The 15,070-nt window shown below is 37.5% G+C and overlaps 2 protein-coding genes across 3 annotated transcripts in view; both read left to right on the forward strand.

The window, feature by feature from the left end:
- Positions 1–10,210, forward strand: part of pals1a (protein associated with LIN7 1, MAGUK p55 family member a) — a 29,716-nt gene extending 19,506 nt beyond the window's left edge. Inside the window, exons 5-15 of the mRNA XM_026285840.1 lie at positions 4,464–4,541; positions 4,763–4,912; positions 5,010–5,171; positions 5,316–5,393; positions 5,490–5,673; positions 5,767–5,838; positions 5,924–5,995; positions 6,120–6,287; positions 6,352–6,554; positions 6,776–6,886; positions 7,964–10,210. Of these exons, the coding sequence (XP_026141625.1) occupies positions 4,464–4,541; positions 4,763–4,912; positions 5,010–5,171; positions 5,316–5,393; positions 5,490–5,673; positions 5,767–5,838; positions 5,924–5,995; positions 6,120–6,287; positions 6,352–6,554; positions 6,776–6,886; positions 7,964–8,140 (1,455 nt within the window). The 3' untranslated portion in view covers positions 8,141–10,210. The remainder of the gene's footprint in view (positions 1–4,463; positions 4,542–4,762; positions 4,913–5,009; positions 5,172–5,315; positions 5,394–5,489; positions 5,674–5,766; positions 5,839–5,923; positions 5,996–6,119; positions 6,288–6,351; positions 6,555–6,775; positions 6,887–7,963) is intronic.
- Positions 10,211–10,687: 477 nt separating this feature from the next.
- Positions 10,688–14,130, forward strand: eif2s1a (eukaryotic translation initiation factor 2, subunit 1 alpha a). Of its 2 annotated transcripts, none has more exons than XM_026285841.1 (7): positions 10,688–10,867; positions 11,168–11,415; positions 11,510–11,589; positions 12,206–12,357; positions 12,465–12,669; positions 13,381–13,524; positions 13,627–14,130. In XM_026285841.1, exons 2-7 carry the CDS (start codon positions 11,175–11,177, stop codon positions 13,750–13,752), a joined length of 948 nt encoding a protein of 315 aa, XP_026141626.1. In that variant the 5' UTR covers positions 10,688–10,867; positions 11,168–11,174; the 3' UTR covers positions 13,753–14,130. The 2 variants fall into 2 exon arrangements, with proteins under 2 accessions (XP_026141626.1, XP_026141627.1); XM_026285842.1 differs by having other exon boundaries at positions 10,694–10,828.
- Positions 14,131–15,070: the final 940 nt, after the last annotated feature.

Below are 15,070 nucleotides of genomic sequence, written 5' to 3' on the forward strand. Positions count from 1 at the left end.
ACCCCTAATATTTTTATGACATAGGCTACGTGGAGCTAAACTCTTGAGATCAGACTTATGACAGATAAAATATGTTACAAAATAAATACACAATTTTGATAGAGAATAAGAAGCTGACGTCTGATTTCTTCAAGTTATAACATTAATGCCTAACATGAATAGTCTTTTGCATTGCTTATAAATAATCCTTGTATGGTGATTATGATCCACATCGGATCAAGTTATTTCAAACACTTGCTCCTGACTGAAAGTGAGTTTTGAGCTCAACTTATTTTAAAAAGATTTTAGCTTTCTGAAATGATCCGGGACACTGAAACTCTCCAGACACGGAGATACACCACCTTTGTTCATAAACACTCCTCTAGCCCTGTCTGGCCCGCTTTGGCCCAAGGTTTTCATCGTGGCCAAAAAACCTGAGCCTTTGGCCCAGAGGAGGCACAGAAAAGGCACGATCAAGCACCGGAAGTGACAGTGGAAACACTACTGGCCCTGACACGCACTAGTACGCCCGCTTTTGGCCCGACAGTGGAAACGCAGCTAATCGTCATGTGACTCTGAACACGGAGGTAATGGCTGCTCATAAATTCAGCTTTGCCATCACAGGAATTACTTCATAAAATATAAAAATATTTTCATATATTACTGTTTTTATTCTATAGTTTTGATCAAGTTGGAGTTTGGTGAACCTTAAAAAAAGAAAAAAAAAATTAGGAACCCAGTCTCAAGGACATCTGAAGAGTTGTGTGACAGGGACTAACGGTGAAGCACAACAACCTCAGACTTGATTTGATGTTTGTCGCTTGTACTTACTCTTTTTAGAAGCTCTGTTAGGTGAAGTGAAATGGTGCCATATGTGTCTTATTGACTATTCATTTGTTGATACAGTTATTGCATTGTTTGAATATGTGATTGTGAACCCAGGTAATAAATAGCCTGGAAATCATCAGCAACAAAGAACAATTCAGGACAAGAGGATTCAGAGTATTCAGTGGTTAACAACAACAAAAGGGCAATTAGCAGACTGGTTAATAGGGGAGGATCTGCGTTTGTGCTATTAATGGCACTAATAGCATTGGACTGTTGAAACAGAAAGAGTGTGTTTGAATAGGAATAATAATTCATTTTGTTTTAAATAATTCTGTCAACAACACAAATAAATTAAATTCAGTATTATAGTCATACAGCCATTTGACAGTCGCAAGCCGTCAGTGCATGTCTGCATGTATCTGCTTGTCTGTTGTGTGTATCAACAGGTGGTTGGTAAACTTGACATTGCTGAAGTTATTAATTATAGTTAAAATACCCCATCCAGCTCTTCACTTCTGAAGTGCAATGTTACCAACATAACCAATGTCAAGAGTACAAAAATTAAGCGCATTAACTTTTATTTCAGTCTGTTTGTTAAGATATAATCTTATTGTGTCAATGCCATTTGACTAACTACAGGAAAATTTAATCTTGACTTGATGGCACCATCAGAGTTTGTTAATAATCCAGAGTAAAGTAAGTTCAGACATCTGACATTTTATAGCGGTCCAAATGATTGGCTAAATAAGTATGTGCACAAATGAAGCTGATATTTGTTGAAAAGACTCTTTGGTTGGAATCAGTGTTGTGTGAAGTGCTAATGAGAGCCTGATAAACTTATGGTTGTTGTTTTTGGTTCTCTCACTCGGTGCAGGACAATACAAGACAGAGAGTTGCTCTGTCCTCCGCATTCATTAAGACACCGATCCACTGACCTGTGCTGTGCTCTCACAGTAATACACTCCCTCATGGGACATGTTACCAGAGCCTGTGTGGACTGTCTGTTCAATGGTGGGCACATCCCATCCAGATCTCTTGTATATTATCCCCTTATTTTCTCATAAAATACTCATATGCACACAAACTGACAGTCACCACTTATAAGCTACTACTAAATATTGTAGACATGTAATTTTCTGTAAAGTTGCTTTGTAATGGTTTGTATCGTAAAAAGCACTATACAAATAAACTTGAATAAATACTGTATTTCTCAAAGTTCTCAAAAAACCTCCCTTTATGCTGCATGTTCTTCATCTGTAACTGATTTGAACATGGTGGAATCAAACGACTTGTAACTGTAGGATCATTTCCAGAACCTCTCCAAATTCCCCTGTTGCTTTGACCCCTTGATACAAAGCTGTACTTTGTGTTTACAAAAACCTAAAGGAATCTTGCTGAAATATGGAGCCTTACTTTCCGTTACTGTGCTGCTTCACTGTGGTATAATCTGAAAGTAAACAACATCATTCTCTCTTAGTGTTGTGCCGAAGTCATATGGATCATTTCTCTTTCCTTTGCCACAATGTGATTTTTGTATGACTGTTATCATCCGAAATTAGCACAGTTTAATTTCCGTAACAAGACCTTTCTAAGTAAAACTGAATATATATATATATATATATATATATATTTATTTTATAGACATTTATTTTAATAGTGAGCACCAACAGTTTTAATTTCCTAATATATCTGTGAAATCATAAACATGAACTACTATTCAAAGTTTGGGGTCAGCAAATTTTTATTTATAATTTATATATATATATATATATATATATATATATATATATATATATATATATATAAAGAAATTAATACTTTTAGTCAGAAGGGATACATTTCATTCATCAGAAGTGTCAGTAAAGATGTGTAATGTTTACTATTTCAAATAAATGCTGTTCATTTGAACTTTCTATTTACAATCACAGTGTTTACTAAAATATTAAGTAGCAAAACTGTTTTAAACATAAAAGTTTCTTGTGCACCAAATCAGCATATCAGGATCTTGTGACACTGCAAGAAATTCCACTTTGCCATCATACGATGAGCTTAAATTTTTAAAATATGATAAAACAGAAAATTACTTAAAATTATATATATATATATATATATATATATATATATATATATATATATATATATATATATATATATATATTTATTTATATATATATATATATATATATTTATTTATATATATATATATATATATATATATATATATATATATATATATATATTTATTTTAGTAATAATGTTTCGCAATATTACTGTTTTAATATTTAAATAAATGCCTTGATAAAGACATGTTTCAAAAACCTGAAAAAACTTCCTAGTCTTAAATATTTGATTGGTAGTATACAGGTCATGGTCATCTAATTAGAATATCATCAACAAGTTGATTTATTTCACTAATTCCATTCAGAAAGTGAAACCTGTATATTATATTCATTCATTACACACATACTGATATATTTCAAATGTTTATTTATTTTATTTTGATGATTATAAATGACAACTAAGGAAAATCCCAAATTCAGTATCTCAGAAAGTTAGAATATTGTGACAAGGTTCAATATTGAAGACACCTGATGCCACACTCTAATCCGCTAATTAACTCAAAACACCTGCAAAGGCCTTTAAATGGTCTCCCAGTCTAGTTCTGGAGGCTACACAATCATGGGGAAGACTGCTGACTTCACAGTTGTCCAAAATACCACCATTGACACCTTGCACAAGGAAAAGATGTGGTAAAAAAAAGTGTACAAGCAATAGGGATTACCGCACCGTGGAGAGGATTGTGAAACAGAACCCATTCAAAAATGTGGGGGAGGTTCACAAAGAGTGGACTGCAGCTGGAGTCAGTGCTTCAAGAACCACTACACACAGACGTATGCAAGACATGGGTTTCAGCTGTCGCAGTCCTTGTGTCAAGCCACTCTTGAACAACAGACAGCGTCAGAAGCATCTTAAGACAAAAAGGACTGGACTGCTGCTGAGTGGTCCAAAGTTATGTTTTCTGATGAAAGTAAATGTTGCATTTCCTTTGGAAATCAGGGTCCCAGAGTCTGGAGGAAGAGAGGAGAGGCACACAATCAATGTTGCTTGAGGTCCAGTGTAAAGTTTCCACAGTCAGTGATGGTTTGGGGTGCCATGGCATCTGCTGGTGTTGGTCCAGTGTGTTTTCTGATGTGAAGGTCAACGCAGCTGTATACCAGGATGTTTTAGAGCACGTGCTTCATGCTTCCTGCTGCTGACCAACTATATGGAGATGCAGATTTCATTTTGACCAAGTTGACCAAGATTTCTAAAAATCCTTTCTTTGTATTGGTCTTGATTGATGGTATTGGTTTTCTGAGATACTGAATTTGGGATTTTCCTTAGTTGTCTGTTATTATCATCATAACTAAAATAAATAAACATTTGAAATATATCAGTGTGTGTGTGATGAATGAATATAATATACAAGTTCCACTTTTTGAATGGAATTAGTGAAATCAACTTTTTGATGATATTGTAATTATATGACCAGCACCTGTCTATCATAAAATTTAAATGCATTTTGTCAAATGTCTACTACAATACTTTAAGGAATGATAAATGTAGCAGTGTTGTATTGCTATAATGACCTGATGTTGTTGAATCTGTCATCACAGGTGGAGGTCATGATGCACAACAGCTCGCAGAAGGAAGGACTTGAGCTAAGCACCCTCCTCAAAACTCCTCACATGCAGGTATGTTAACATTAAATGTACACACATCCCCCAATTCCCCCATGTCTCTATGTTGCTGTGTCGATGCCCACAACTGTGATCACAATCCCTGTCTCAGAGCCTGAGCTCTTTTGAACTCTATAACATGACGTTGAGGTCAGACTCATGTCTACACTGTAGAACTCTGTAGTGGCTTTCATCCTGAATATAACCCATCATCTCTGGCTTTCTATATCCTCCAGGCGCTAATGATGGCCCATGACAGTGTGGCTGAACAGGAGATGCAGCTGGAGCCTCTAGTTCCTTCTGTCAATCAAAGTGAGACTCTCACCCAGTGGGGCGGGGAGACTGTCAAAATCGTTCGGATTGAGAAAGCAAAGGACATCCCATTGGTGAGGACATTCTTTCATTGCTTTTCTCCAGAATATTTTGCACTTCTTGACATCTGACCTGTATTTTAACTTAATGTGCACATGTATATTTATGCAGGGAGCGACTGTTAGAAACGATATGGATAGCGTGGTCATCAGCCGCATTGTGAAAGGAGGAGCAGCAGAGCACAGTGGCCTTCTGCATGAAGGAGATGAGATCCTGGAGATCAACGGTGTGGAAATCCGTGGCAGAGATGTCAACGAGGTCTTCGACATCCTGGTAATTATTTTTTAAAGAAAGATGATAGGAAGTAGTCTGTTAGGTTTTTGATTGTAAAACACTTAAGCTTTTGTAAGTACTGAAGCATCCAAAAATATTCGTAGGCCACTGAACACTGAATGTTGTTTTTTTTCATGTTCACAGGCGGACATGCATGGCGTACTGACTTTTGTTCTCATTCCCAGCGCGCAGATCAAACCACCTCCTATTAAAGAGACTGTGGTGAGGCCTTCAGTCTGAACTAAATTAATTGCTCCTTGAGTAAAACAATACATAAAAGTAATCAACGATTAAACCAATATTCTTGTATTCACCCAGATGCATGTCAAAGCACATTTTGACTACGACCCTTCAGATGACCCATATGTTCCGTGTCGAGAACTCGGCCTGTGCTTTCAGAAGGGAGATATCCTCCACATAATCAGTCAAGATGACCCTAACTGGTGGCAGGCCTACAGAGATGGGGATGAAGACAACCAGCCACTTGCTGGCCTGGTCCCTGGTACTGTATCTCACGTGCTGTTCTGTGGATCCAGATGTGTGGTGTTGTTTTTTTTACATTGACTTAGATGTCTTTTTCTTACTGATTATCCAGGCAAAAGTTTCCAGCAGCAGAGAGAGGCAATGAAGCAAACCATAGAGGAGGATAAAGAGCCTGAGAAATCAGGTTAGGCTTGCAGAACACCTGAACACTCTGAAGTGCATACATGCGCAGTTCTTAGTTCTCATTAACACTCATCTTATTTTGACAGGAAAACTTTGGTGTGCTAAAAAGAACAAGAAGAAGCGAAAGAAGATGCAATACAATGCTAATAAAAACGATGGTGAGTCTCTTCAGACTAACACTGGAAGGAAAATGTACATGCTGAGAGGTCTCTACACACCTGTGGGAACTCCGATTAAACTTTTTATCATGTGCTTCATGAAGTGTTTCATCTTGCTCTGCAGACTTTGATAATGAGGAGGTTCTCACATATGAAGAAATGGCTCTATACCACCAGCCAGCCAATCGCAAGCGGCCCATTGCTCTCATCGGCCCACCAAACTGTGGTCAAAATGAGCTCCGACAAAGACTCCTCTCCAGTGAGCCAGACCGGTTTGCTGGTGCTGTTCCTCGTAAGTATCAGAAACGTACTGTTTATCAGCCTGTGTTTTTCAGTAACAAACTCTCTTCTCACAGACACCACACGAAGCCGTCGCGATATTGAGGTGAATGGCCGCGATTATCACTTCGTTTCCCGTCAGGCATTTGAGATGGACACTGCGGCAGGGAAGTTCATAGAGTCTGGAGAGTTTGAAAAGAACCTCTATGGCACCAGCACAGACTCAGTCCGACAAGTCATCAACACGGGCAAAATCTGCCTCCTCTGTGTACACACTCAGGTGAGATGGACCACTTTACTGCAGAGTTTAGCTTCAACATACCTGCCTGGAAGCTTTTAGTGATCTTTGATTATCTGGATCAGGTGTGTTTAATTAGGTTTGGAGCTAAATTCTGCTGGAAGGCTGCCCTACAGGAGCAGAATTGGACACCATTTAAAAAAAAAAAAAGTACCACATGCTTGTTGGATCGTTTTAATTGACTATGTATTCTACCTTTTTAGTCTTTGAAGGTTTTACGGAGCTCAGACCTCAAGCCCTACATTATCTTCATTGCTCCTCCATCCCAGGAGCGATTGAGAGCCCTCTTAGCTAAAGACAACAAAAACCCAAAGGTAAACATCTGCCCTGAAAGATCAACTCTCAGGAGCCACTCACAAAGAATGTTTTCACATTCCACTGTGCTTATTTCCATTGTTTTTCTATGTAAACATTATGGCTACGATGATAAATCAATGCAGAATTGATTTGTGGAGATGCATCCCGATTCTGAGCTTAGATTTTAACAGAAGATGGAACACTAATCTAGTTTTTGTCTGCACACTCAAATGCTCGTGAAGAAATGTGCCTGTGCATACGGAGTCCTGAGACCTCAGCTCAGAATGCTTTTATGACATGAGATTTCATGTAAACACAGCCCATTGTGAACACTCTCTTGTAATTCACTTCAACCATATCGAATTTAATGAATAATTATTTTAGGTTCAAGTGTGTGTAAGGATTTGGAAACAAGCAGAGTACAGCTGTTTCTAAAGCATGCAGTGCCAGCTGTTTCTAAAGCATGCAGTGCCATCTGCTGTTCAAAACTGAGCTCAGAATCGACTCGAGAAAGAATCGCTACGCATTCGGAAAATCTCAGAAACGATGCCGAATCATTTCTTGATTCGCGATGCATTGATTTATTTCCCCAGCCCTAGTAAGCATGCAATAGACAGATGTCCTAAGCCTTTGCATGAAATGGCACTGTAACTTTTAACCCTTGTGCTGTACTGAAAATCCATTAACTAATTTTAGTTTCAGGTCCAAAAAGGCCAGCCTTTTTAAAATTTTGGAATCTGTTGTGGACGAAGGCCTCATTGATATGAGCTTACTCACCTCAGTTTTTGAGTAAAAAAAGCGTTGTTTTTTTGGACAATATTCACTCAGAAATGAGATGCATATGCTCATATGAATGAGTCCTATGAATAATCATAATTTTTTAGTCCACTACAATAAGATTTAACTAGCATTTTAGGAAAAAAGAAAATCATCTCTGGGTCAAAATGACCAGAACAACAACATGAGGATTAAAGAATGCATCATTTCATTCCTCTGTCTTCTATCTCTGTGTGAACCAGCCCTTTGGACTACTACTCCCATTCTCATGGTTTCACACCCCCTTTTGTTTTTTGTTTTCTGTTTTTTTTTTTCAGCCCGAGGAGCTGAGAGACATCATTGAGAAGGCCCGTGAGATGGAGCAGAACTTCGGCCACTTGTTTGACGCCGCCATCGTCAACACCGACCTGGACAAGGCCTACCAGGAGCTGCTGCGTCTCATCAATAAACTAGACACTGAACCTCAGTGGGTCCCTTCATCCTGGCTGCGCTGAGATGAAGCCAGCACCCCTCCACAGACGTGTGTAAACGAAGAGCAGACTGTTTGAGAATCGGGTTCCACAGAGTCGACTGAAAGCCGCCGTTTTTACACTACAGGATTCAACACTAGATAAGGACACTAGGCCCCCTCAGACCTCTCCAGAAGTGTCTGTCTGCACTGTACTGTCAGCAGGCTGAGGGAATGAGCGTTTTTATGTCAGAATTCATTTGATCATGGTGTGTTTTTGAGTCCGGGCGGTTACCCACATTCCAGTGAGAGTTACCAGCATTTGGTGCAGCAGTAGAATAAGAGCTTCTATACTGCCTTTGAAAACTATTTATGATTGTAAATATTCTATATGTATTTTTAAAGAAGTTTTTGGACAAATGTGGAGGGTTTAAATAGTGTGGGAAAGCAACTGTACTAAAAGTCACTGTTTTAAAAGTCCAATGAGATATTCAGACTTCAGAATAGTTTGGGCTCCCTGACATTATTAGTGGACAAAGACATTCGTTCATCAGTTCTCTCCTCTTTCACCCTGAATCTCTGATGTACAATGCTACGTGAACATCAAGCAGTGAGTCCAGTGCCCATCTGAACAACTCTTTCAAGCTTACAAGACACTAAAAGGGATAAATGTCAAAGCGACTGATGCCTTCTATCCCTGTGGCTCTGCCTCAGTGTTCCTATGGCAAGCAACACTGTGATTATGACAGAGGTTAAAAGTACACTTCAGGTTTTTATTGAGAGTTTGCAAGGCCACATGTGAACACCGCTGCAAGATGAAAGTGGCTAAATGTAAGTCTATGCTCTCTGTCTCAGTATTCACATGCACTTCCAGCACTCAGAAGTGTAAACAGTATTTGACAGCAATATAGTCAGAGGTTCACCATCTGAGCGTCAGCACGGCCTAGTCTTAGTCAATGCTTCTGCACAATTTAAAATGTTTCGTTTGTGATCTGTTTTGATTGGATTTGAAGGTTCTGTTTTGTTTTTACCCATTTCAACATGAGCAAAGGGCTGGTGTTTTAACTTGTGGTAATGCTCTACATTATTAGGATCTCATGAAACCTGCCAAGAACATGTCCTGGTCTTATTTCGCCCTAAATCAGAAAGAAAAATATACATTTTATGAGTGTGTGTTCTTAAAATTACAGAATGCAATATGAATAAAAATTAGCATCATCAAATATTTGACCTTAATTTGCACATCGTATAATGTACTGGTCGTATTATTATAATAAAGTCAAAATGCTGTTTAAACATTAAAATCTAATTTGAATCACTTTTGAAAATAAAAACAAAAATACAATAAAAAGATAAGAAATGCTGCATTTTTGTGAAAAAATGTGGTCCAAACACAGGCTTCATTTTCTTTGTGCAACATGTGTATGTTTTTCTGTTTGGTTTCGGGGTGTAATCTTACCTGGACATGTTTCATGAGATCTCACTGGTTTGAAACGTCAGCTCCATGTTGAGGTGAGATGTGTGTGCTGAGAGTATGCTTATGAACGCATGATTGTTTTGGGGAATGTTTAGCCCATGAGTGCAAATGCTGGAAGTGAGGAACACTTGATCTTGATGGACAGAAAAACTGTGTGTGTGTGTGAGAGAGAGAGAGAGTGTGTGAATATGTGTGTGCGCACATGATTGGTAACAACTCTTTTAAAAGAAGGACTGTCAGTTTTTGCAGGCAAGTATTATCTCCATAGCTGATTCAAGCACACACTAGAAACAGCTTTACGGAGATTTGTTCAGCAGAACTGTTTTGTTTTGTTTTCATTAAGATGATCAATGTATATTTAGAATGCAACCTAAATGTTTTGTTTTTATGTACAGAATAGCTCAGCATCTAGAATCACACCGCTGAGGTTTTTACGCTTGTGCACTACACTTTGGTTTGTGTTGTGAGTGTGGACAGAGCCAGTAACCCGCTGTGCAACACCTCACTCTCATGTTGATCTAGTTATATGCCAGACAACTGGAAGTAGAATTAATGAATGTAAAAGAAGAATCACCTTTCCTTCTCGACTGTTTTTGTATGAATTATACAAGTGAATTAAAGCCCAGATTAATCATTTAATGTTTGTCCTTTTTCTTTATAGATGATCTGGTAATTTTATGCTGTGTTATATGCCATAGCTGTGCACAAGGAGTGTTGCCAGATTGGATGGAAGGTTTTCATACAAAAACAACAACAAAAACAACAACAAAAAAACTTTACCTGTCAAATTAATGTGATATAAATGCGGTATTTGTGACCTTCATTCAGCAAAACAATTAAGCAGCACAAATGTTTTCAATATCTATGATAAGAAATATTTATTTAGCACCAAATCAACATATTAGAATTATTTCTGAAGGATAATTTGATACTGAAGAAAATTCAGTTTTGTCATCACATTAATACATTAAATATTAAAAATAGAAAATTTTATTTATATATTTATTGTGGGAATTTTAAAGAAAAAAAAGAAATACTTTGTGACTCATTGGCATGTTGCCTTCATTCGCAAATGCGCCTCCGCTTCACTAGATGGCGATACAGAGCATCTTAACACGCCACTAACGGAAGAATAACTTCCTCTTCCGCCGGATTTTCAACCGATGAAATAGCAGAGAAACCGCTCTTCAGTTTTCCTTACTTCTTATTTTTTATCTATGCACTTGGATTCTCATCATCAGATTTAAAGGACATTAAGTAAACTATAGTTCACATATCTTTTAACGTTATATATCAGTAAGTTAAGTGATAGTGGGTTTAGTTCGAATGGCAAAAAGTGGTGTGGCTCGTGTTGAATTGTTGAACTGTATCCGATTTGTTTATCAATTAACGTATAGTTTACCGTGTGTTTAAAGGACCGCTTTTGTGTCTCCATTCTTAACACTTTTGCCGAAGTTTTCTATAAAAATAGCTGTTTGACGTTACGTTACAAGCTTCTCTCATTGTAGCGTTACACACTTTCTTTGGCTGTCTGGAACCCGTGTGTCGTTTGTACACAGACAGCTGGACTCACATCAGACTGTTTCTCTCTGCCAGGATCAAGATGCCAGTACTCGGCTGTAGATTCTACCAGCACAGGTTTCCCGAGGTGGAGGATGTGGTGATGGTCAATGTCAGGTCGATAGCAGAGATGGGCGCCTATGTGAGTCTGCTGGAGTACAACAACATCGAGGGCATGATCCTGCTCAGCGAGCTCTCCAGACGACGAATCCGATCCATCAACAAACTCATCCGGATCGGCCGCAACGAGTGTGTGGTGGTCATCCGTGTGGATAAAGAGAAAGGCAGGCTTCGGTTTCAATCTCGTCTTGCTTTTTTGCTTCTCTCTCTCTCTCGATTCGTTCTTCTTTATAAGCTGTGATATCCACATTTCCACAGGCTACATCGATTTATCCAAAAGAAGAGTGTCACCTGAAGAGGCCGTTAAATGTGAAGACAAGTTCACAAAATCTAAAACGGTGCGTATGACTTTTCTGTTTAATGGTGAATACACTTGGATCAGCTGTTCAATCTCTATGTAAGAGTAAGTGGCTAAACTTTTAATATTTGACAGCTGTGTTGCGACAAAATGTTAAACGACTGACGGTAATGTCATTTCCAGCATATTAGGCATATGTTTAAGAATAAACGTGTGCATATTGTTCATGAGTTTAGTGAACTTTGTTACAACTTTCTGTTAATCTTTTAGTAAATTATCGTCAAAACCTACACTAGAACATGGTAAAACGTGGATCTGAGCTAATATAAACTTGTAGTTGTATTATTTTGTATTAGTAGTTGTTCTTTTTCTTAACTAATGTTAACTAACAGATGTATTGCTCATTGTTAGTTTATGCTCTTGCTAATTTTAACTAATGGGACCTTATTAAATGGCATTACTAAAGTTTCATTTCATTCATTCATTCTAAACCCAAATGCTATTTTTCACTGACAGAGATGAAAATGAAGTCAGACACCGTTTTAAAGCCATTGCTTTGCCCTTCAGTCAATCCCACTTAGCAAGCGGAGTTCAGCCTCTCTATTTCTAAAACCTATGGTCTCATAGATGTTGTGTGTATGTGTGTATTTTTATAGGTTTACAGCATTTTGAGGCATGTGGCAGAAGTCTTAGAGTACACCAAAGATGAGCAGCTAGAGAGTCTGTACCAGCGAACCGCCTGGGTGTTCGATGAGAAGTACAAGCGGCCTGGATACGGTGCTTATGACATCTTTAAGCAGGTTGTGTCGTAAGTATGCATTCATCAATCAAGTATTGACTTTGAAATGACTCGTGACTAAAATGACTTGTGACTAAAATGTTTGTATATCCTTGTGTAACTTGTGTCCTGGGCAGAGACCCGTCTATTTTAGATGATCTGGATTTGACGGAGGAGGAAAGGACCGTTCTGATCGATAACATCAACAGACGACTCACTCCCCAGGCTGTTAAAATCAGAGCCGACATTGAGGTGGCCTGCTATGGCTATGAGGGCATCGATGCAGTGAAAGAAGCTTTGAGGGCTGGACTGAAGTGTTCAACAGAGTGTATGCCAATCAAGGTAAGAAGCCCATTTTTTTTTTTTGCTCTGGTTATGTAAATTCACTCAAAATGCGTTAAAAATGCAATTCATACAGTAACTTAAATACACTTTGATAAATGTGGTGGTGTTGTTTTTTCTGAATTAAAAGCATCATTAAAAGAATCAAATTCTTGAAAAGAAAACAGTAAGTGGCATAAAATTATATTATTTATTTAATTTTAATTATGTTGTTAGTAATTGAAAATTTTTGTCAGTCATGTGGTCAAGGTTAAAAATCTAATAATTTGACAACTTTTGAAATGCAGGTTAGTTCAAATTAAAAAATGTCATATGCAACTCCCCAAAAATGTACTGAGATAATTATGAATGAATTGTACAATTTAAATTAATATAAATGTCAAATATTTAAAAGGCATTAAAATGATTGAAATTAACTTTCAAAATTATTCGAATCAACCTATATCAAATATTAGGGAATCTGTTTTATTAGAGTTTTACAATATATATTCTTTAAAAAAATTTACCTTTTAAGATGAAGATCTAAACCTTAAATGTTTATTTAAAATCAAAACATTAAGATGTGTATGCTTGCATGTCTTAAAGATGGAAGGAAGAATGCACTTCTCACTTGTTACACCACACAACATTTTTAGAGCTATTCAACATAAACTTGTGTGAAAGATGAAACCATCCAGATATTCTCTAACTATTTCATTGCTTTTGTTGCAGATCAACCTGATTGCCCCTCCGCGCTATGTTATGACCACAACCACGCTGGAGCGCACAGAGGGGCTTTCTGTGCTCAATCAGGCCATGGCTGTCATTAAAGAGAAGATTGAAGAGAAGAGAGGCGTCTTCAACATTCAGATGGAGGTGAGAAAAATCATGATTTCCCAGTTTTCTGGCATGGTGACATTGCTGACTGAAATTTTATATGAGTACGCTGCTATAAATCTCGTTTCGATATCCCTGCAGCCAAAAGTGGTAACGGACACAGATGAGACAGAACTGGCTCGGCAGTTAGAGCGGCTGGAGAGAGAGAATGCTGAGGTGGATGGAGACGATGATGCGGAGGAGATGGAGGCCAAGACTGATGACTAGCTTAAAGAAACACAATAACCAGCATTGCCATAATCCTTCAGGAGACTTGAGTTACAGTCAATAGTTTATCATACCACACAGACTGAAAAAGCACTGCTTCAATAATACCAAGCAGATTACAGGTGAATTGTGGCAGGCAGTGAAAGTGAAACATGTGAGTTGTGGGAGAAATGCCTTCCATGAACACTAGAGTTTGGCTTGGGGGATACCATTTCAATAGTGTGGTAATTTAAGTGACCTTCTGTCTCCAGCCTCATTCAAGAAAGATACAGTTTTTAGTGAAAATACTTTTCTTTATCAGAATTTACTTCTCTTTATCAAAGTCCACTGTGGATGCATAACTAATAAAAACAAGGATTTTTTTTTTGCCCCAAAGCATTTGTTGTGTATTTTTTGTATTTTTAATATTATTTATTCATTTTTTGGTGTTAAAGACTCTGTGTAAATCAGTCTTCTATACAAAGATGTCGCTGTTGTATCAGTTTTGTCTGTAGGCTCATAAACTAAAATGCTCATTTGTAAAGTCACGCACCATTTTATTTAGGTCTTTAGCATTATTATTCAGCATTTTGCTTGTGTGTTGTGAGGATGTTGTCAGACACTGTACCACCACACGGCTGCACGTGTAAAAGATTTCCACATGTTTTTGAAAAATGGTTCAGTCGATGTTTTTGAGTTATTTTTTTATCATTAGGACTGCCTATGCATAGGGCCCGGGATCTTGTTCAGCGCCCCTGGGTGTGAAGTATATATTTTTAGGTGCTTTATATGTGAGCTTTTTATTTAAAAAAAACTTTTGAAAGCACATTAATTCATCATTTTAAGTCAAAGAGGATCTAAAGGCTTTAATATAATGAAAAACATGAATTCAGTCAAATGTGTCTACACATTGATTGCTACTATAGGCCTATTATTTTCATCAGACTTATTTGGTATATAGTAATTATAATTAAAGATGGTTTTAAGTGCGAGTTTTCTCATATTATCTCATATTTTTTTCTGGCTTAATGACCAAATTTACTATGCCATTGCAGAACCATGAACTCTCACGTCTGCATTTCTATTGTCCCTGGAAGTGGTATTATGTCATGTGTCTGAAGAAGTCTTGGAAAGAACTTTGACTTAAAAGGTATAAGTAACAGCATAATTATATTAACTACACCATTAATAAAAATTGGGCATTTATAATGTTACAAAAGATTTCTGTTTTAAATAAAAGCTATTTAGTAAAGAATCATGAAACAAGTATCCTGATTTCCACAAAAAAAAAAAAAAAAAAAAAACCTTCGGCAGCACAAATGCTTTCAATGTTTATAAT

This window comes from Carassius auratus, chromosome 17 (genome assembly GCF_003368295.1).
Source record: "Carassius auratus strain Wakin chromosome 17, ASM336829v1, whole genome shotgun sequence".
NCBI lineage: Eukaryota > Metazoa > Chordata > Actinopteri > Cypriniformes > Cyprinidae > Carassius > Carassius auratus.